At 44.0% G+C, this 20,768-nt stretch overlaps 1 protein-coding gene across 19 annotated transcripts in view; it reads left to right on the forward strand.

Annotated features, from left to right (window-relative positions):
• The window catches only part of MAP7D2 (MAP7 domain containing 2), a 96,101-nt gene extending 75,752 nt beyond the window's left edge, over positions 1-20,349 (forward strand). For 9 of the 19 annotated variants that reach the window (XM_044234895.1, XM_044234899.1, XM_044234904.1 and 6 more), the window contains 9 exons: positions 2,551-2,939; positions 3,520-3,652; positions 9,596-9,836; positions 10,846-10,950; positions 11,955-12,011; positions 12,458-12,536; positions 13,269-13,455; positions 16,105-16,377; positions 19,036-20,349. In XM_044234895.1, the coding sequence (XP_044090830.1) occupies positions 2,551-2,939; positions 3,520-3,652; positions 9,596-9,836; positions 10,846-10,950; positions 11,955-12,011; positions 12,458-12,536; positions 13,269-13,455; positions 16,105-16,354 (1,441 nt within the window). In that variant the 3' untranslated portion in view covers positions 16,355-16,377; positions 19,036-20,349. The remainder of the gene's footprint in view (positions 1-2,550; positions 2,940-3,519; positions 3,653-9,595; positions 9,837-10,845; positions 10,951-11,954; positions 12,012-12,457; positions 12,537-13,268; positions 13,456-16,104; positions 16,378-19,035) is intronic. The other 10 variants (XM_044234898.1, XM_044234910.1, XM_044234912.1 and 7 more) reach the window with 4 other exon arrangements.
• The last annotated feature ends 419 nt before the right edge of the window (positions 20,350-20,768 follow it).

A 20,768-nucleotide genomic window follows, 5' to 3' on the forward strand; every position in this document is an offset into this window, starting at 1 on the left:
CTTGCTACTGTAATAACCCACCCCCCAAAATTTAGCAGCATAAAATAACAATTTGTTAACAATTCTCACAGCTGTGACTTGGGCTTACCAGGAAGGTCTGTCTTGGGGTCTTTTGTGTGGCTTTTCTGAGGTTTGACTTGGGTTCACCTGGTGGTTCTCACTTGCAGTCTTCCACCATAGGCTCCATGTCACCTGGGGCTGCAGTTACCTGTCCTGACTGAGCTGCAAGTCTGAGATAGCCCATTCCCCTGGCTGGCAGTTAACGCCGGGCATTGGCTGGAGCTCAGTGGGGGCTGGGAACCAGAATAGAAAGCCTACACATAGCCTCTCCGTAGTACTTCGGCATCTCACAGCATGGCACTGAGTTTTAAGAGAGTGTTCCCAAGAGCAAGTATCGCCCGGAACAGGAAGTAGAAGCTGCCACGCTAGTTAAATACTGTGCCATGCACTGGCACAGCCTCCCTTCTCTGCTGTGTTTTATTGGTCAAAGCAGTCAGGCCATCTGAGATTCAGTAGGATAGAGAAAGAAACTCAGAAGATAATGTCGGAGGAGATATTTTTGTGATCATCTTTGGAAAATACACTGCCAGACAGAATCACTTTGAGAGATAGCTTATACCCGAGATCAGGGTCATGATGTCTTCAACTTACTCTCAAAGGGTTCTGGGAAAAATCTTTATGTGAGAGTGTGTCTGTAGAGAGTGAATGAAAGTGAGTAGGGGGATGGGAATGATGAAGCAAATATGGCTAAACATTAATAGGATGAAAGGCATAGAGGAGTTCTTTGGTGTAATCTTGCAATTCTGTAGGGCTGAAAGGATTTAAAATTAAGAAGGATTTTGGGGTGCCTGGGTGGCTCAGTTGGTTAAGGGTCTGCCTTAGGCCCAGGCCATGATCCCAGGGTCCTGGGTTTGAGCCTTGTTTTGGGCTCCCAGCTCAATGTGGAGCTTGCTTGTCACTCTCCCTCTGCCTCTCCCCCTGCTCATGCTCACGCTCTTTCTCTCACTCTCAAATAAATATAATATTTCTTTAAAGATTCTCTAAAGATTTTATTTATTTATTTGACAGGGAGAGACAAAGAGAACAGGAGCACATGCAGGGGGAGTGGCAGAGGGAGAAGCAGGCTTCCCGCCAAGTAGGGAGCCCGATGTGGGGCTCCATCCCAGGACCCGGGGATCATGACCTGAGCGGAGGGCAGACACTTAATGACAGCCACCCAGGCGCCCCTGATTAGGTATCTCTTAAGCCTGTGGTGATAAATGGGCCTTTAATATTATGTTGAGTTGCCTTTTTTTTTTTTGCCATTTTTGTAGATCAAAAACAGTTGAATATTGGCAGTTCCATATGGTTCAGTCTGCTACAGGATTGAGAGTGATGATTTGTAATTTATGTACAGATTACTACTTCCTAAAGTAACTTTGCAAATGCCTCTTCCCTGTGCAACCATCTGGGTAAACTCAGCTTCTGAAGCTAGGTTGTTACCTGTATCTTCAACACCTAGCACTCACCAGGAGCCAAGCCTAGACCAGTGTACTTATTATAATGGACCTTTTTTCAACATAAGACAGGCTCCTGCATTTTACCAAAGCAATATTTCCCTGAGTGACAGTAGACTTGTCCTCAGCTTTCACATCTTTCCAGTAGCAAGAGAGATGCTTTTAGATCTTAAGAACCTCAAAAAAAGACAACTTTAACCCCCATTTCTTGGCAGAGTTGGTTCCTTGGCACATAGAAAGGAACTGGATATCAATAATACTTCAGTAAAGGTGAATTAAAAAAAAGAAACCAGGGATCTTGAAGACATTATGTTGAGTGTAATTAGCCAGACACAAAAGGACATATATGACATGATTTCACTTCTATGAGGAACCTGGAGTGGTCAGATTCCTACAGAGAGAAAGCAGAAAGGTGGTTGCCAAGGGCTGAGGGAGGCAGGAATAGGGAGTTTGTGTTTCGTAGGTGTAGAGCTCTGGAGATGGACAGTGGTGATAGTTGTACCACATTGTAAACATACTTAATGCCACTGAACTGTACACTTACTGGCTAAGTGGCAGTTGGGTGGTGCAGTCGATGAAATGTCCGATTCTTGGTTTCAGCTCAGGTCATGATCCCAGGGTCCTGGGATGGAGCTCTGCATCAGGCTTCCTGCTCAGCGGGAAGCCTGCTTCTCCCTGTCCCATTCCCCCTGCTTGTGTTCCCTCTCTCGCTGTCCCTCTCTCTGTCAAATAAACAAATAAAATCTTAAAAAGAAAAAAAAGAGGTAGGACAGTGCCTAAAACTTTATCCTCACAAACTTCAGTGAAGTTAGGACATGGCCTCAGCAGCTGGGCTTCCTAAAGTCTTGTCCCTTCTACCAGGGGTATCTTAGCGATTCCTATGTTGCTGTTAGGGTGATAGTACTACAAGGACTTTGGGTGTGCTAATAAGCCTTCCACTTGTTCCTCTTGAAGGATGAAATTGTTCAGCTTTTCAGAACCAAGCCCACTAGGAACCGAGAGGTTGTGTGGTCAGGGTCCAGAATCCTCTTCAGGCATGCTTTTGGTTTTCCAGGGCAACATCTAAAGTGTATCCACAGTCTCCAAAGAATATGAAGCCGCCATACCCAGGGTCTCCTGTGAAGTACCGCGGTCCCACCTTTCCCAGCCAGGAAACACCCAAGAGGAAAGCAGAGAAAGAGAAGAGCAATAAGGAAAGGGAAGGTGCCCTGGCTCAGCAGGCAGCTGGCCTGCATGGAGAGGAAGCCCCAGAGAAGCATGTGGTAGACAAGCATGTCACTGAGAAGCATCTTCTGGACAAGCATGTCACTGAGAAGCATTTTCTGGACAAGCATGACACTGAGAAGCATGTGGTGGACAAGCATGTCACTGAGAAGAATCTTCTGGACAAGCATGTCACTGAGAAGCCTGTGGCCACAGGAGGGAAGGCCGAGAGCAGTGGAGGTAGGCTCTTCTTGTCGGTGCTGCCCCAGGGCTTGGCTTCTACAAGCTCATTCTCTCTCTGCCCAGATCCATGTGTGGGGGAAGGAAAGAGATATTTCCCTGGGGTAACTTCATGCCCTCATGCTGTTTTCTCTAGCTTGCACATTGCCCCTGAGTCCTTCCTGTGGTCTCCTATGGGTCTCCTAGAGGATGAACTGAAGCAGGTCATGGCTTTGGAAGCTCATGGGACTGTTGAGCTGCTTCCAGCCAGCATCAGCACTTCCCACCAGGAAGGTCTTTAGTCTTTCAAGCTTTTACAAGAGTTACAGTGTGTTCACCCAGATGGGCACTGCGGTGGTGGCTCTTGTGGGTCACGCTATCCCCCTATCTCTCCTCCCCACCTTTCTGCTACCCTCCACTGGGAGATTCATTCACAGGGTCACAACCGTCTTGTTCCAACTTCTCTGCTCAGTGGCCAGTTGCGCTCATCCCAGCAGCATTTCCTGTCACCCGCTGAGTTGGACTTTTTGTTTCCAAGTGGCAGCTACCTGTGTGAGTGCAACCAGTATTTCATTTCCCATGATCTTTTCCTCTCATGCAGCCCCAGGAAAACCTACAGCAGGCACCACTGATGCAGGAGAGGCTGCGAAGATCCTGGCTGAAAAGAGACGACAGGCCCGGCTGCAGAAGGAGCAGGAGGAGCAGGAACGACTGGAGAAGGAAGAACAGGACAGGTGTGGCGCTGCTCAGAGTTTCATCGCCATCTCACGTAAAAGGCTGTGGTAGAAAGAGCAACCCACCTTTCTTTCTAGGGTTTGACTATTGACACAAACTGGGCAGAAGTACAGGTCTGCGTGGCAGGTATTCGGGAGACTGCGTCTTCTAGTAGGTGTAATTAACAGCAATGGAACATTGCCCTTTTACGACTATTTGGAAACTCATAGCTCTTGGATCTAAATATTACCAATAGCTTCCCATTCTCCCCTTGGACTCTAGGACCAGTGAGGCCTTATAGAGCTATCAGGGGAGTTTGAGCTCTGTTCGTGGAATGAGATTCTCTCTGAAGATAGGAGGTTCCAGAGGTAAAGATCTTGAGTCTGCTTCCCAAATCATGTTTTTTCCTTAAATTATCCTAACATGGACCCCCAGGTGAGAAGGAAGGTTGAGTAAAGACCCTTAGATGGAGTGAAAGTTGATGTCATTGTCCACAAGCAGCAAGGTAGAGGGACTCCATTCCTAGAGCACAACAGAGGACATCATGGTAGTGGTCTTTAAATATGGGACGGAGGGGTCGGAACCATCTGGCAAGTGCAATGAAAATATGAGGCATAGGCCCTATCCTGTTTTAATAGCTCACCAAAGAGTGAGAACCACTGTGGTGTTAGTACCAGGGTGCTTTGGTCAAGCTGCTTTTGGACAGGCAGTCCAGCCTTTTCTGATCTTTGCATTCAGAAAAGAATGCACGTTGAAGGACAAGGTGGATTTTATCATTAAATTGATAAGGAAGCTTTCAGGGTAGTCACACAGTGCAGTCCAATATGTTTAGAGAGTTAACTTGACTGAAAGCAAGCCATGCCACAGCACTTTAAGACTGGTACTGAATTTTGAGTGATAAATAATAGAATAGCCTTAATTCTTAAGTGACCTTGGCAAGTCTTTTGTGGTCTGTAATTACAGGTTTGCTGATATATATATATATGGATGAGCAGTAGGTCTTATTTATCCCTTCTTCAAATTCTGTACTTTTTTGGGATGATTTTCCCACCTCCAGCGTTCTGGTCAACAGTGACACATCTTTTTGTTGAGTGGTGTGTTTGGGCTGGTTTGTGGGGGCCATAGGATTTGTGAAGAGAGGTCACAGGAGGTAAAGATGAATCACGGGACCTCAAATGACAGGCCTGGGTGATTGCAGGTTCTAAGCAGGTAAGTAACATGATTGTGACTGTATGCTTAGGAAGAGGGAGTTCTTTACCTTCTAATAATCACCCCCCCTCTCTCTCACATTTCCTGCACAGCCCCGCTCCAAAAAGGATTGATTGTACTTCCTGTCTTTATTTATTCAACTCATTTTCATACCTCACACTCACCATTCCTCCCAATTGCCAGACTCTTAATCCATTTCTTTGTTGACTTTGACCTTGTCAAGCTTGCCCTTGCTTTTTTGGCCCCTCCTCTCAGTCTCTTCTGTCCACACCACGTCCCCTCACATGTTGCCTGGACTCTCAGCCCTCAGCCCTTGGGCAGCTTCACAGACAAACCCTCTGTGAGCAGTGGTACTCCATCCTGTTCAGCCACTTTCCTCTGGCTTCAAATGGTTTAGGGCCCACACTTCACACAACAGTTTCATGTGAGCATTTGATGTGCTAAACCAACTCTGCTCTCATCTTCCCTTCTACCCTCATTTTCCCTTTGCCTCATTTAGCATCTGTTTCTGAAGCTAATTTCATCTTGTTTTGAAAACCTTCAGTACTTCCTGGTACGAGGGAGGGAGTAAATAGCACATGTACACTGGTGACCTCTGACTCTGTGCTGTGGCCTGGTTTCCTGCCAGGGCTATGCTGTCCACCAGTCCCATGTGGCTACCAAAATGCAGATGCGCTAAAATTAAGTAAAATTCAGTTTCTCAGCTGTACCAGCTGCATTTCTAGTGCTCAATAGGTACCTGGTGAGTAGCTACCTATTGGACAGCACAAATATCTAAAACGTTTCCCTCATCACAGAAAGTTCTCTTGAGGGGCGCCTGGGTGGCTCAGTGAGTTAAGCCGCTGCCTTCGGCTCAGGTCATGATCTCAGGGTCCTGGGATCGAGTCCCATATCGGGCTCTCTGCTCAGCAGGGGCCTGCTTCCCTTCCCCTCTCTCTGCCTGCCTCTCTGCCTACTGTGATCTCTTTCTGTCAAATAAATAAATAAAATCTTTAAAAATAAAAAAAAATTAAAAAAAAAAAAGAAAGTTCTCTTGAATAGCACTGGTCTAGATCCTAGAGGCCATATCTCAGCAACATTATGCTTTCATTTGAGAGTGTCCCAAATGCATCTCAAATTCAGCATTTCCAGAGCAGGTTAGGAGAGAAGGTGCTGCAGGACAGGGTGAAAACAGAACAAAGAAGCACAAGTTCAGGATGTTGAAGATTAAGCTTTTTTTTTTTTTTTAAGATTTTATTTATTTATTTGACCGAGCGAGAGATCACAAGTAGGGAGGCAGGCAAAGAGAGAGAGGGGAAAGCAGGCTCCCCGCTGAGCAGAGAGCCCAACTCAGTGCTCGATCGCAGGACCCTGAGATCATGACCTGAGCCAAAGGCAGAGGCTTAACCCACTGAGCCACCCAGGCGCCCCTAAGCTTTTTTTTTTTTAATGAAAACTTTTAAGCACACAAGGGAGAGAGAATCATGAAACCCACATCTTGTTCACAGATTGAATAGTTCAAGGCTGAGCATGTGTCAGGGATGTGGTACAAGTGCAAGAGGGGCCAAAGGCTGGAGGATGAGAGATGGGGGGTCATTGCACAAAGACCCTCACCTGTGGCCATTGACAGGGATAAGGGATGCATATGCTAAATGCTGAATGATGACCACAGCGCATAGTTTTTTGGTACTTTCTACCTGGTAAGGAAAGTGGGTAAGTTTGGAGTAGCTGACAGGAATTAAGACAGAGGAGTGATAGAACTGCATATGGGTCTTGTGAAGTCCAAATAGAACTTGGTCAAGATGGCAAGGGCAAGGGGATGGGTAGCCTGCAGGAGCAGGACATTGGAGAAATGGCCAAATCCATGTTCTCTGGTTTCTTAAGCAGGTAGAGAAAGAATATTTGCCCTTGGAGAGGATATTGAGGGACTCAGTTTCACATAGTTTTCACCTACTTTAGGAGAAGCAGAGTATGGTTAATGGAGGGTATTTTGTCTGTCACAGGAGGGACAAGCAAGGGCTAATGGGCCTGTGGGAAGGAATGTGTGTTGTACATGACAGTGAAGATTAGGGAGACTTAGGGGCCAAGAGGATGTATCACTTACTGTGTGTGGGTGCATTGGGCACCTCTGAACTCCTCATGGTAAAACAGAAGAAACAGAATGGCTTTTCAGAACCTGAAGATGAAGATAAAGATGAAGTGGCCTGTGCATTAATTCATACACAGTGTATTAACTTCTTCAGGACAAACTGTCTCATTAGATGAGGGATAAGAACTACAACTAAAACAGTGCTCCTAATTAATCTTTGGATAACTATTGTTAACAACACAACCATTTTGATACTCTTAATGTTAGACATATTTGGTCTTTCATTGAGGAATCTAAGAACTGGAGTTTCTTTTTTTTTTTTTAAAGTTTTATTTATTTATTTGACAGAGACAGATCACAAGAAGTAGGCAGAGAGGCAGGCAGAGAGAGAGAGAGGAGGAAGCAGGCTCCCTGCTGAGCAGAGAGCCCGATTCGGGACTCGATCCCAGGACCCTGAGATCATGACCTGAGCCGAAGGCAGCGGCTTAACCCACTGAGCCACCCAGGCGTCCCTGGAGTTTCTTTCTGATTAGGCCCTGTAATGCTCTTGTCCAGAGTTCTCCAGAATGTTTGTTAATAATTTCAGTTGTTTTTAATAATTGTTGTTTAATAATTTCAGCAGTGCTTTTAGGGATTTCAACACTGCAACTTTTGCTCATGTAGAGTATGTGTCTTTCAGTATGTATTTCTTGGTAATACATAGGCTGATTGCCTCCACATTTCCTGCAGGATAGGAGGACGTTCTTTTTAAAGTCCTGATCTTTTGACAGGGGGAGGGCAGAGGGAGAGAGAGAATCTTTTTTTTTTTTTTTTAACATTTTGTTTATTTATTTATTTATTTGAGAGAGAGAGAGAGAGAGAGAGAGAGAGAGCGCACAAGCAGGGGGAGGGGCAGAGAGAGAAGCAGAGCCTCTGCTGAGCAGAGAGCCCGGCACAGGGCTTGTTCCCAGGACTCTGGGATCATGACCTGAGCCGAAGGCAGACGCTTAACCAACTGAACCAGCCAAATACCTCAGGTGCAGGCTTGTCCATATGTCATATTGCCTTTCAGTAACATACTGTAAGATGAGTGTGATTACTTACATTATTTTTATAGTTGAGGAATATGACACATTTGTGAACAGGAAGAACATTAGAAATCTAAAAACAGGGGCGCCCAGGTGGCTCAGTGGGTTAAGCCTCTGCCTTCGGCTCAGGTTATGATCCCAGGGTCCTGGGATTTGAGCCCCGCATCGGGCTTTCTGCTCGGCAGGGAGCCTGCTTCCCCCTCTCTCTCTGCCTGCCTCTCTGCCTACTTGTGATCTCTCCCTCTGTCAAATAAATAAAATCTTTAAGTGCTTGTTTTCAGATTTCTTTTTTTTTTTAAAGATTTTATTGACAGATAGAGATCACAAGTAGGCAGAGAGACAGGCAGAAAGAGTGGGGGAAGCAGACTCCCTGCTGAGCAGAGAGCCTGATGCTGACCACTCCCAGGACCCTGGGATCATGACCCGAGCGGAAGGCTGAGGCTCTAACCCACTGAGCTACCCAGGGATCCCACAAGCACTTAGACTTTATAGGATTTTCCCTCACTGCTTAGAGCTCTTTATCATTCTATTATCAACCATTCATCTGTGGATGAAAAATTTCTAAATGTCATTTAATTTTCATGTGACAAAGAAAGATAAAAGAGATTTTTTAACACCTCGTTTTTTAAAGAATTATTTACTTATTTTAGAGAGCATGAGTGGGGAGAGGGCAGAGGGAGAGGGTGAAAGAGAATCACAAACAGACTCCCCACTTAGTGTGGTGCGTGTGTGGGGCTCAGTCTCATACCCTGAGATCATGATCTAGCCGAAATCCAGAGTCAGATGCTTAACTGACTGAGCCACATAGGCACCCCAAGCTAAAAGAGATTTTTAAAGATTGGTAAAACAAGTGAGAAATAGGTGTTAATTTCTGTATTAAATATAAGGGTTCTGTTGAGTGTTTTCTTCCACTTGCTACTTCAGAAGTCATGTAGCAATTAGAACCCAAAGTAAACTTTTTTTTTTTTAATATTTTATTTATTTTATTTGACAGAGAGAGATCACAAGTAGGCAGAGAGGCAGGCAGAGAGAGAGGGAGGAGGAAGCAGGCTCCCTGCTGAGCAGAGAGCCCGATGCGGGGCTCGATCCCAGGACCCTGGGATCATGACCTGAGCCGAAGGCAGAGGCTTTAACCCACTGAGCCACCCAGGCGCCCCCCCAAAGTAAACTTTTTGAGCTTGCCATCAGTGCTCTTAAATTGCTGACTGGCACAATTGTAACCATCAAGAAATTTCTAGTTTTTTGGGCTTTAATTAGTTTTAAATATTTATTTCACTTAGTTTTTAAAGAATTGTCATTAAGTAAGAATGATGGAGCTGTAGTCATTCGTTGTTTGACTAGGGAACATTTGTGTCTTCATTATGGTGTGTTCACAAGTCAGTACCTCATTACTCTTTGTATTAACAGAATTTAAAGTTAACCCTAATACAGACACATACATACATACATACATATATATGTGGACTGAAGTTGCTTCTCGGGAAAGATGAGTCATTTCCTTGAGTGGATACTAACTCAAGTGCACATGTCTGCGACTGTGTTGAACCTTACGTACTCCTATCAGCACACAGTTCTTTGATAGTCTGTCTTCTGAGAATGTCAACTTCTCCTAACAACAGTTATGTTCTCAGAAGGCTGGAGAGAGAGGAATTGAAAAGAAAGGCAGAGGAGGAAAAACTTCGCCTAGAAGAGGAAGCCCGTAAGCAAGAAGAGGAAAAGAAGCGGCAGGAAGAGGAAGAAAAAAGAAAGGCAGAAGAGGAGGCTAAGAGAAAGGCCAAGGAGGAGCTGTTATTAAAAGAAGAGCAAGAAAAAGAAAAACAAGAAAAGGAAAAGCAAGAAAAAGTCATGATTGAAAAGCAGGTACTGTATGAGTCTTCATATGGACTCTCCTTAAGGACTTTATATTAGGTAAAATGAGTTAAATTTGAATAACTTATAATGCTTACTTGAAGTTTTTCCTTAAACTAACTGGGCTGGTTATTAAGTGTGAGTTACTTTGGACAATAAAAGTGAAGTTTGTAATATTTGTTGTATGTCAGTTCACATCCCCCAAAAGGTAGATGCTAGGATGAGAATTTGGGTACCAGTAGTTTATTTGGGATAAGATCCCAGGAAGCTGGTAGGGAAGTGAGAGGAAAACCCATGTAAGTGAACTAAGGAGTAGCTTACTGTGGACCAGTGGGAGTTAGTCCCTTTGGCATTCTCTAAGAGACCGTGCCATATGCCTTAGAATTGTCCCTCTGAGGGGTGAGGAAACTGGATTATTTCTCTTTTAGCTCTTGCCTCTCATGGCTGTAGATCATTCCTTGTGGGAATTAAGTTTCTGAAACTCCTGGAGTGCCTGGGTGGCTCATTTCATTGGGCACCCACCTCTTAGTTTTGGCTCCAGTTGTGGTCTTGGGGTCATGAGATCGAGTCCCACATCAGGCTGCATGTTCAGTGTGGAGTCTGCTTGGGATTCTTTACCTTTTCCTCTCCCTTCTCCTTTGCCCACTTCCACTTGGGTCTGTGTGTGCATGTTCTCGCCTTCTAATAAATAAATAAATCTTGAAATGAAAAAAAAAGTTTCTGAAGTTCCTGGTCACATGCACATGGCTAGAAACTGTCCTTAAGCACAGAAAGACCTTGGCAGGCAGTATGGAAAATATCTGTAGGTAATTTGCATGGTGGACTAAGGGTGTGTGAGTGAGGCCCAGCCACGTCTGCTGTGTCATAGAACAGGCTGTGTAAATCCACACTGAATATTGAAACAACATTCCCTTTGAGGTAGATGATAAAGTAGAAGGTTATGTGCATATCCCAAGGAATCCCACAACACTGTTTTCTCAGCTTAGTAAAGTCTGTGCCTTGGTTTTCCTGTTTCTGTCAGAAGGAAGCAGCAGAAGCAAAGGCCCAGGAGGCAGCTAAACAGATGCGTCTAGAAAGAGAGCAAATCATCCTGCAGATTGAGCAAGAGCGACTGGAGAGGAAGAAGGTAAGAGCCAAGGATCAGGAGGAGTTAGGGTGAGGCAAGAACAGGAAATGAATCCAGTTCTGTTCTACAGTTGTTGGGTAGAGTGATCGGAAAATTACCTAATTAGGTCAAGTTTGTTGGTAGTGCTGTTCAAATCTTCTTTATCTCCATTGGTTTTCTTTCCTCTTGTTCTATTAGTAACTAAGAGAAGAATGTTAAAAGCTCTATTGGTGATTATGGATCTAGCCATTTCTTCTTCTAGTTCTACCAACTTTTGTTTGTTTTTGTACCTTTGCTTTTAGGTGAATACATATTTCAGATTATTAAATTTTCCTATTGATTTGACCCCTTTATCACTAATACATCTTTATCTCCAGTAATAATTGTCTGAAAGTCCACTTTGTCAGCCTTTTTGGTGCTTAGTGTCTACATGGTAAATATTTTTCCATCCTTATACTTTGAACCTATATATGTCCGTATGTCTTTTATAAACAGCATATAGTTAAGACTTGTTATTTTAATCCAGTTTCATAGTCTTTGTCTTTTCATTGGAGAGTTTCATCCATTTACATTTAAATAATTAGGGATAAAGTTGGATTTAAGGAGACTGATTATAAAGCTCCATTCCCAAGGTATCGTAGATCCAGCCCAGGCTTTGAACTACTTTAGGCCTGAGAGTTAGGAGACCAGTCTCTGGCCTCCCCTCCCGACCTGCACCTCAGCTTTACTTTCTCTAGGGTTGTCCTCTAGAATGGCAGGTGGTGATTTGTTGGTTTTTAGGTAACCTATGGAAAGGAAGGGAAAAAATGGAATCTAAACTGTTGATTTTAGGTACTAGTTCACTTCTCAAGTATTTGATCTTGTTTATAGGGCAGAGGTGTATATCTGCAAAACCAGTGGAAATCATTCTCTGCTGATATTTCTCTTTTATAAATTTTCTGACATATGGAATTGCCTATAGACCCAGCTGCTTTTACGTGTATTTGGTTTTATTGTCCTCTTACCTGGTTCTTTTTGGTTTCCAGAGAATTGATGAAATCATGAAGAGAACAAGAAAGAGTGATATGTCTCCAGAAGTGAAGGTAGGTGTTCAGAGTGCCATTTTAATAGTTTATTGGCTGAGGAGGAAAGAATGACATGGTGTATTCAGTGGAATTAAATGTCTTGGAGAGAAAAAGCCAGAAAAATTGAATTCTTCCTACTTTGTTCCTGGCTAGATTAAGGAGACTGTTCGTACCTGGAAGGAAAGAGAAGTCTAAGAGAGGAGTTTCAGACAGGGTGGTAATGAAAAGTTTCCTCTGAGAAGTGGGGGTGGGAATGCAGAGAGAGGCCTAGTAGTCCCTGAATAAATCAGGAAATGCTGACAGATTAATAAGGGAAACACAGATGATTTGTAATAAGCTCAAAAGATTCCAGGAATTACCCTGGAACAGGCAGATGGCTCAGTACAGTTCCAAATCTCTTCTGATGCATTTCAGAAGCACTTGTCTTTCTGTGTAAAGTCATCCTTCCCTATATCTGCTTTCAGAAAGAAGACCCAAAGGTGGAGCTTCAGTCTGCTGTGTGTGTGGAAAAAAAGACAAAACCAGTTGTCCCAAACAAAATAGGTGAGTGTGAGAACTGGTTCTTGAGTTCCTTTCAGCAGGTCCAGGCTCATAGCACTTCCTGCTGGGGACAAGCACCTGTGGGTCTTAAGAGCGTTACTGCTGGAAGGGGACTGTGTAGTTTCCCTTCTGGTGGAGTCCCCATCTGTCAGGTCCATTCAGAAAGTGGAACTCGACTAGCCCCGCCACAGAAAGCTGGCCACCTGCTGGCCTGTGCTACCTTCCAGGGAGCTCAACAGCTGGTCAGGTTCTATTCAGAATGGACTCTGCTATTCCATGGTGGTTTCTACTGTCTCCCACACTTCGGGCAGTCCAGCTTGTCTCTCTTGGGTATACTTAAAACTCTTTAGATGTGACTATTTCATGGCAACCAAAATCAGAAGGGTGTGTCCATCTCAGAAGCATTCTACATTTTTCCTTTGCCTTGGGGCTCAAGTAAACGCTCTACAGAGCCTGGGGACCTGCACAGTATGAGACAGCAAGCCTCCTGGGCGGGTCAGGAGCCCTGCACAGACACTGGTGATGTCATTAGTCCTTTCTTTTCCCTGTGTGAAGCTGATGACACGGGGTGTTTTTTTGTTTGTTTGTTCGTTTGTTGTGGGTTTTTTTGGCAAAAGATGTTGTACTGCTGGTAAAGTAGAGGATTAAATTAATTGCTTCAATGTATATTTCCTCTGTTAGCTCATTGTTCTGGATATTTTATGGTTAACAGAATGACTTTGTGTTCTCAATCAGAAATAAATGGATTAAACAACTGCCAGGAAGTTAATGGTGTGGGGCGTAGTACCCCAGAAACTTTTCCCCGAGACATTTTCTCTAATGGGCTTAAACCAGTTGGGGGACTTGTTCATCTGGACACCCTTGATGGGAAATCAAACAGTCTGGATGATTCAACTGAAGAGGTTCAGTCTATGGATGTGAGGTAAGTTGATTTATTTTGCATGTGAGCTTCACCTCTTCTCCAAACACCTCCACTGCCTCTTCATTGACTTTTTTTTTCTTTTAAACACCTGAATCAACTAAAGTAGGTTCCATTGACATTTAGGAAAGCTGTCACTGGTTTATCAGGGTCTTAGGTCGGGTTCCCTAGGAGTAGAGCCTGGGAGGGGTTCCTGGGTAGCTCAATGGATTGAGCATCCAGCTCTTGGTTTTGGCTCAGGTCATGATCTCATGGGTCGTGGGATTGAGCCTCACGCCTGGCTCTGTGGTCAGCGGAGAGTCTGTTTGAATACTCTTGCCCCTCACCCCACTGTGTGCGTGCTCTCGCTCTCTCTTTCTCACCTAAAATAAATATTAAAAAAAGGAGTAGAGCCTGGAACAGGTATTCAAAGGCTTGGGATTTACAGGGAAAGAGTTCTCTGGAGCAAGAGGAGGGTGGGAAGCAGGATGGGGCACGGAAAATCACTAAGCAAGGCTTCTGTCAGCTGGTCATAGGGGAGATTTGGAGGATAAACTTCTACCAGAGAGTGGTCTGATTAAGGGAGGCAGCTTCTGTGCCACTGTATCCATCAGTCATTGAGCATGGTCACCCAAGGTAGGGGATGCAGTTATAACTTCAGTGGACATAGGGCTCCTGTCAGCTGAAGGTGGGTGTTCAGAGAAGAGGTGGCATCTCTGAGCTATTAGCAGCCTGCTCTCTCTGCAGCTGGGAGCTGGATGTACCTACAGCTAAAGGGGATCTGAGTGCAACACCAACAGGACTGTGTCCACTGTCTTATGTTACAGTAGACTTGTCAGCGGGGACTTGATAAGGAATCTCATTTGCTTTCAGATGCTGCAATCTTGGGAATTCTTTAGTGTGTTTATAGATGATATCACCTGGCAAATTAATCTCAATCAAAAGGAGAATTCAGTTAGCCTGTGGTTGGGGCAGAGACATTGCAAGAGAGAGCCTTGGGCAGGGCAGTTGAGTGGAGACAGCCATCTGAGTCAGGAGGCAGTGACAGTGTTTTGAAAAAGTTCTGTCGGAGCTCCAGCCCCCCAGAGCTTACTGTTCTCTCCTTGGCTGTGAATTCTCAGCTCTCTCTGGGAAAGATGGTCTTTCCTAGGGCACAGTGATTGTAAATATCCCAGCTTGTGCCTCCTGGCTTTGAGCCAGATATGTAAAAACCCAGGGTCCATTACCCCGTCGCCAATAGAGCAAATTCTACAGAGACAGCCCTTGCATCCTTCAGATCCACTCCTCAGCCACTAGGGCAAAACAGCTGAGTCATCTTAAAAGTTAACACCACATCTCTGCCCCCGCCCCATGTTGAGCCTACCTCTGCTTACTCTTTATGTCTCTGGGAGTGGGGTATGGGATAAGACACAGCACCCGCCAGGGTTCAAGAAGTGAAGGGGCTTTGTGTGTGCTCCGAGTTCTCCTGTGGCCGTCTCTGCATTTAAAGAGAGATGACTCCTGGAAGTTGCACACAGACTTGTGGCCTTTTCTCCTCCTCATGCTCTGACCAGCTCTGTAAATCCAGGGAGAGAAAGTGAAGTGAGGTGGAGATGGGGTGGGGTTTTCTGCTGATCGGGCAGTTTGCCCAGGCTCCGGCCACCAGAGGTGATGGCAGGTCTTCTACTACCCCTTAACTAGGCTGAGTATGAGGGAGATGGGTTTTCTGAGTTTTTCAGTTCAACTGGTTTTTATAGATTTTTCTCTCAGATCTTATCAAGGAAGAAAAGAACAGTCGAGCCTGGCAGCAGCCTTACTCTGGCTGTTAAGAAAGACTCCGAGTGATGGGACCTCACACGCCAGCCCGCCACTCATCTGAGCTAGGCGGGTGGTTGACACAGCTGTGAAACTCCTTCTTCCATCTCTAGGAGATGGAGAGCCAGGCCTGGTGGGCAGGAGCTGGATAAGTCAGGGTGGAGTGGGGCCTTACTTGAGAGAGGGAACTTGGGAAAGATCTGCTCTGCCGGTGGTGGGTGGATGGTGGGGTCCTGGCTAATAATGGCTCCCACCTAAACTGAATGCTTACACCAGGTGGCTCCACACAGACTTCCTCGGTATGATCACATCACGCTCACAGGAGCGCTGGTATGAAGAAATGATTGTTCACCCCATTGTACAGCAGAGAAACTGAGGCCAGGGGAGAAAAAGCAGCTCTTCAAAAGTAGCACCTCTTGAGAAAAGCGGCACCAGAAGCTCCAGTGCTGAGTAGAGCCCTTCCTCAGCTCAGTTTTAACTCCTAGCATTGGCTTTCTTTCTTTCTTTCTTTCTTCTTCTTCTTCTTTTTTTTTTTTAGCATTGGCTTTCTATTTGGTTTTTCCATTTTAAAGATTTTGGAAGTGCTTGGCTTCTCCACAGTGCTGGTGCCTTTAGTTTTTATTTTCTTTCTTCCTGTGGAAGTGTGAGCTTGGCCTTCACAACTCTGCTCAGTCCACTTCCCTTGTTCTCCATGGGGGCCTTTTCTGTCAGAGTCTCAGAGCTGAACTAACTTGTATTTTGTTTAGTACATTTCACACCAACTCTAATTCTAACTCCATCTTCTCTAGAAAAGTAATATAACCAAATATTGCAAATACAATTAATTTTTGCCTTTCTCTTTCTTCTTCTGTCCTTCTCTTCCCCCTCCCCACATTCCAGTCCTGTTTCAAAGGAAGAGCTTATTTCTATCCCAGAATTTTCACCAGTAAGTGAAATGATTCCTGGGGTGTCTCTGGACCAAAATGGAACTGGTAATGCCCGAGCTCTTCAAGATCTCTTAGATTTCACTGGCCCCCCCATGTACCCCAAGCGATCCAGTGAAAATCTCAGCCTGGATGACTGTAACAAAAATCTGATTGAAGGATTTAACAGTCCTGGCCAAGAAAATACTCTGAACACCTTCTGTTGACAAATACCTCTCTTTAATGAAAGGTACAGTACAGTCTTTTGCTTAGAGTCTAAATTTATACCTCTCCACCTGGGGTTTGTGAAGGTGGGGTAAACATCATTCCATCTCTTCCATGGTCAGTTTTATTTGAAAAATACAAACGTGAATATGAATACAGATACCACCTGTTTTTCCAAAAGTTCCACACTATGCAAAATGTAGTTTATTAAAGATCTATGTTAGTACCTGTTTAGAGTAACTGAAAGCAATCCAAAGAGGGTTCTCGCTTTTACCAAAAAAAAAAAAAAAAAAAAAGAGGCAAAATGTGCAAATAGTGTTCAGCGTTCACCTTGCCGCCAGCTGTCAGAGAGGCAGTGAGGGGGGCTGGGCCGGGCTCCTTCCGGACAGCCGCACTCAGCATTCAGCTGCCGTAGCTTTGCGCTGTCAGTAAGCCTCTGTGCTTTATCGCCGTTTATTTTGCACATCCATTGGCAAGAGGTGTCCTAAAGTATCAGAAAAGCCTAAGAGGTTATTTTCGGAGTCTGGAAGTGCCCCAAATTTTTTTCATGTAAGTTAGTGATGATTGCTTCTTCACCATATGCCATTACAAAAGGTTTCATAGGAATGTTCTTTCAGATGGGGGGAAAACCTGTATATAGTATGTACTGCAACACATACACAATAATTGAGATGGATTTTGAGCACCTTCACTGCCATTCGCCACCATGCCTGCCCCTGCTCTTTGGGGTTCGTGGATGGGTGTGTGTGTTGAGAAGCACTGCTAACAGTTCCACCAGCCGTCTGTCTGGAGTAGCACCATTTTTAGCGGGAAAGAGAGAATGCTGTAATGGTGGTGCAAGGTGGTATTAGTAAAATGAATGTCTCCCCTAGTTTCTCTCAGTGCCATCCCACATTCTAGCTACAATAATTTATATGTGGTGATGAGCTTTTGGCCAAATGATTTGCTGTTCTGTTGACCCGTTCTGCAATCTTTTAAAGCGAATATTTATTCTTGGATCACACCTGAGGGAGTCGGGGAATGGAGAATTGATGTTTGCGTCCTAAAGCTTATGTTCACCACCTTTGGCCTTTTTTCTTGCCAAAATGAGTTCTAAACACTCTGCATTTGGGTGACTTAGTTATACATACCTCACATTAGATTTACTTCAGTTTGGGGCTTATTTGTTTTGATGATGAAAACATAATTAGAATCTGTCATCGGTTCCTTTCATAACTTGATTCCAACTGTCCTCCCATTTCAGACTCTTCAAAACATTTCTATATTCTCCTCACACTCTCACTTTCTTTTTTTAAAATCTCATCTTAATTCAATTAACTAACATATAGTGTATCATTAGTTTCAGAGGTAGAGTTCAGTAATTCATCATTTGCATATAACACCCAGTGTTTATTGCATCATGTGCCCTACTTGATGCCCACCCCCTAGTTACTCCATCCCCTCACCCATTTCCCTTCCAGCGATCCTCAGTTTGTTTCCTAGAGTTAAATGTCCCTTATGCTCCACTCCTATAACAGAACTTTAATGCCTGATATGATACAGTCCAACCTTTCTGTTTCTCAAATGAGGAAACATGGGGTGCCTGGCTGGCTCAGTCAGTAGAGCTCTTGATCATAGGGTTAGGAGCTCAAGCCCCATGTTAGGCGTAGCGCCTACTAAAAAGAATATTAGTCTATTTTGGGGCTCCTGGCTGGGTCAGTCAGAGGAGCATGAGATTCTTGATCTCAGGGTTTTTGACCCCATGTTGAGTGCAAAGATTACTTAAGTAAAATCAAATGAGGAAACAGGTTGGGGAGGCCACATAATCAAGGTCATTGTATTTTGTGTACATTTGCCTGTGCTCAACTTTGGGGTGTACAGGGTGCATCTCTTCTCTTGAGTTTTGGGAAAGAAGGTGTGGCCCTTTCACACATGAAAGGGAATGCATGCCAGGTAATTTTTAGAATAAACCGTGTCCCTAGAGAGTATTATGCTAAGTGAAATCAATCAGCAAGAGAAAGAAAAATGCCATGTGATTTCATTCATACGTAGAATTTAAGAAACAAAACAAGCAAAGGGGAGGGGGAAGAGGCAAAGAAGAAACAGACTCTTAACTGCAAGGAACAAACAGTTACCAGAGGGGAGGTGGGGGGGGGTGGTGGGTGAGACTGGTGATGGGAATGAAGGAGGGCACTCGTCCTAATGAGCACCGGGTTACCGGTGGCCTACAGAAGTGCTGACTCACTCTACTGTATCCTTGAAATGAACAGTATACTGTTAATAGGATTAAAATAAAAACCTTAAAAAATACAAAGAATGGGATAGAGATAAACATAAATAAGCATGTGTTTTGTTTGTTTTGACTGCATTTGGCTTCTCAAAATGAGTTCTCTTCTGAAATCTTAAAATATGTTGGGGGGGTCATTGTCACAGTAGCTGGGGGTAGCACTGCCATTTGGAAAGCAGGACTTTAGGCATCCTGCAGGTTTTAGGACATTCCCAACCAAAGAGAATTTGGCCACCTAATAGAATAGTTCTACCCAAAGTGCTGTAGCACCTCAGCTGAAAAATACTTTATGAACCAAGGAAAATATAATCAAGAAGGTAGAAAGTCCCAGACAATGTGATCATTTTAGTGAGAGAGAATAGGTACAACGTGGTCTCTTCATTCATCTCACCTGGTTTTGTTTTTGAATTGACACAGGTGGTGTTTGGAGAACCCATGAAGCTGCTGGTAGTCAAATCCGAGCTGCCGGTCCTCTGAAGAAGCTTCTGTTGTCCTAAATCCCTGGATTCCAAATTATTAGATCAAAATGTAACTGTATACTCCTAGTTAGTATGTCAAACTCAAACCCTGGCCACTCTTGGTAGAAACCTTGGAACGCTGGCCTTGTTGGGCTTTAGCAAAATTTCATGTTACAGATCTATTTATGAGCTTCAGCTGCTGATAAAGCGCTTCCTGTACTACTTTATTATCATAGTGATCCTCTGAATAACCCAGGTGGTTCTGTGTTGGAAATTCACCTTATAACTGTTCTTATTCCCAAAGCTGGAGTACCTAAACATGTAGGTGTCTTTTCCTGTAAATATTCTAGACGTTAACCCAGACTCTGCTTAAGCATATATACTGAACTTGGGCTGCTTATCTCCTTGTCTCTGTTTCGAAGATGAAATTCCAGAGGGTTTTCTCCCTTCTCTGGGGTGTCTTTGTTGGAAGTTACTATCAAGAAGCTTTTTTTATTATTAAGCTTAGCCACCTGTAAAATGTGTTGCCCCGCATTACTCCTTGGGGACCTAATGGAGTAAGTCTGGTTGATTATGGAAACAAGCAGTGCGGGATGATTTCTGTTCACTTACGCATTTTCTTATAGATGTGGGCACCTCAGTCTGGCAAGGATCTTGTCATTGTTGAACCTTAAAAAAACCTCCCAAGCCATCAAGCAGCTTTGGGACCGAAGGAAGTTTGAATGAATTTTGTGTCTCATGCACAGGTGGTTGGTTTTCATGTTGTTGCTATTGCTTTTCTCCTGGATCTTCAGGTCCTTGTTTGTTTGCTCCTGTGTTTGCTCAACTCTGTTGAAGCCAGACACAAATGAAAAGGATAGTGCTCTGGAATAAGGGGGCCCTCAACTGGACCCAATACATCACTTTAATAGACTTCAGTATAAAAACATCCGAACGGGGGACAAATGACACTAGAATGTACACTCCATGTGTTTCATGCACATTTTCAGAACACATATAATAATGTGTTTTCTTAATTTTATTTCTTGTGGTGAAATGTGACTTTCAGATTAAAATGGCCTTCTCTGAAACTTTTTTTGACTTGTACAATAAAGCGTTTGGAAAAGATCCGTAATTTTGACTGAGGTTTGCAACAAGGAGATAAAAAGAAGTCTCGATAGTAATCTTGTTCATGTGCTTTTAAAACCCACTACAGTTTAAGACTTTATTAGTTATGGAAACTGTGTATGTTTGTGTATGTGTATATATTAAATAAAATACATGCCTCCAGTAATGCAGTGCCATTGATCTTGATGCATATCGGGGGAAAATCCCTTTTATGACAAGCACACAGAAAATGATAGCATGGTCTGACTTTCAAAAAATGCCTCTCCATCTTTCCTATAGCTTTATTTTGCTAAATGTTTGTTTTGTTGTGATCTGTTGTACCTCACAGCATCATTGTGACCATGGTGATGCCTCATTTGCATGATGTGTACGTTGTGTTTAACGTGAAATACATTTTCATTGAGGAGTCTGATGGCTTGCTAGTGTTTTGTTTGTTTCTGTAGGCTCAGTGAAGAAATGCTCTGAAACCAAATTACATTTTTTAAAAGCTATGTAGAGAAAACCCGAAAATCCTGTGTTGGTGTCCTTTCCCTGTCGAACTCATTATAGTTTCTCTGTTGTCAGTTCCAAGTGCAGCCCACTATG

This window comes from Neovison vison, chromosome X (genome assembly GCF_020171115.1).
Source record: "Neovison vison isolate M4711 chromosome X, ASM_NN_V1, whole genome shotgun sequence".
NCBI classification, from domain to species: Eukaryota; Metazoa; Chordata; class Mammalia; order Carnivora; family Mustelidae; genus Neogale; species Neogale vison.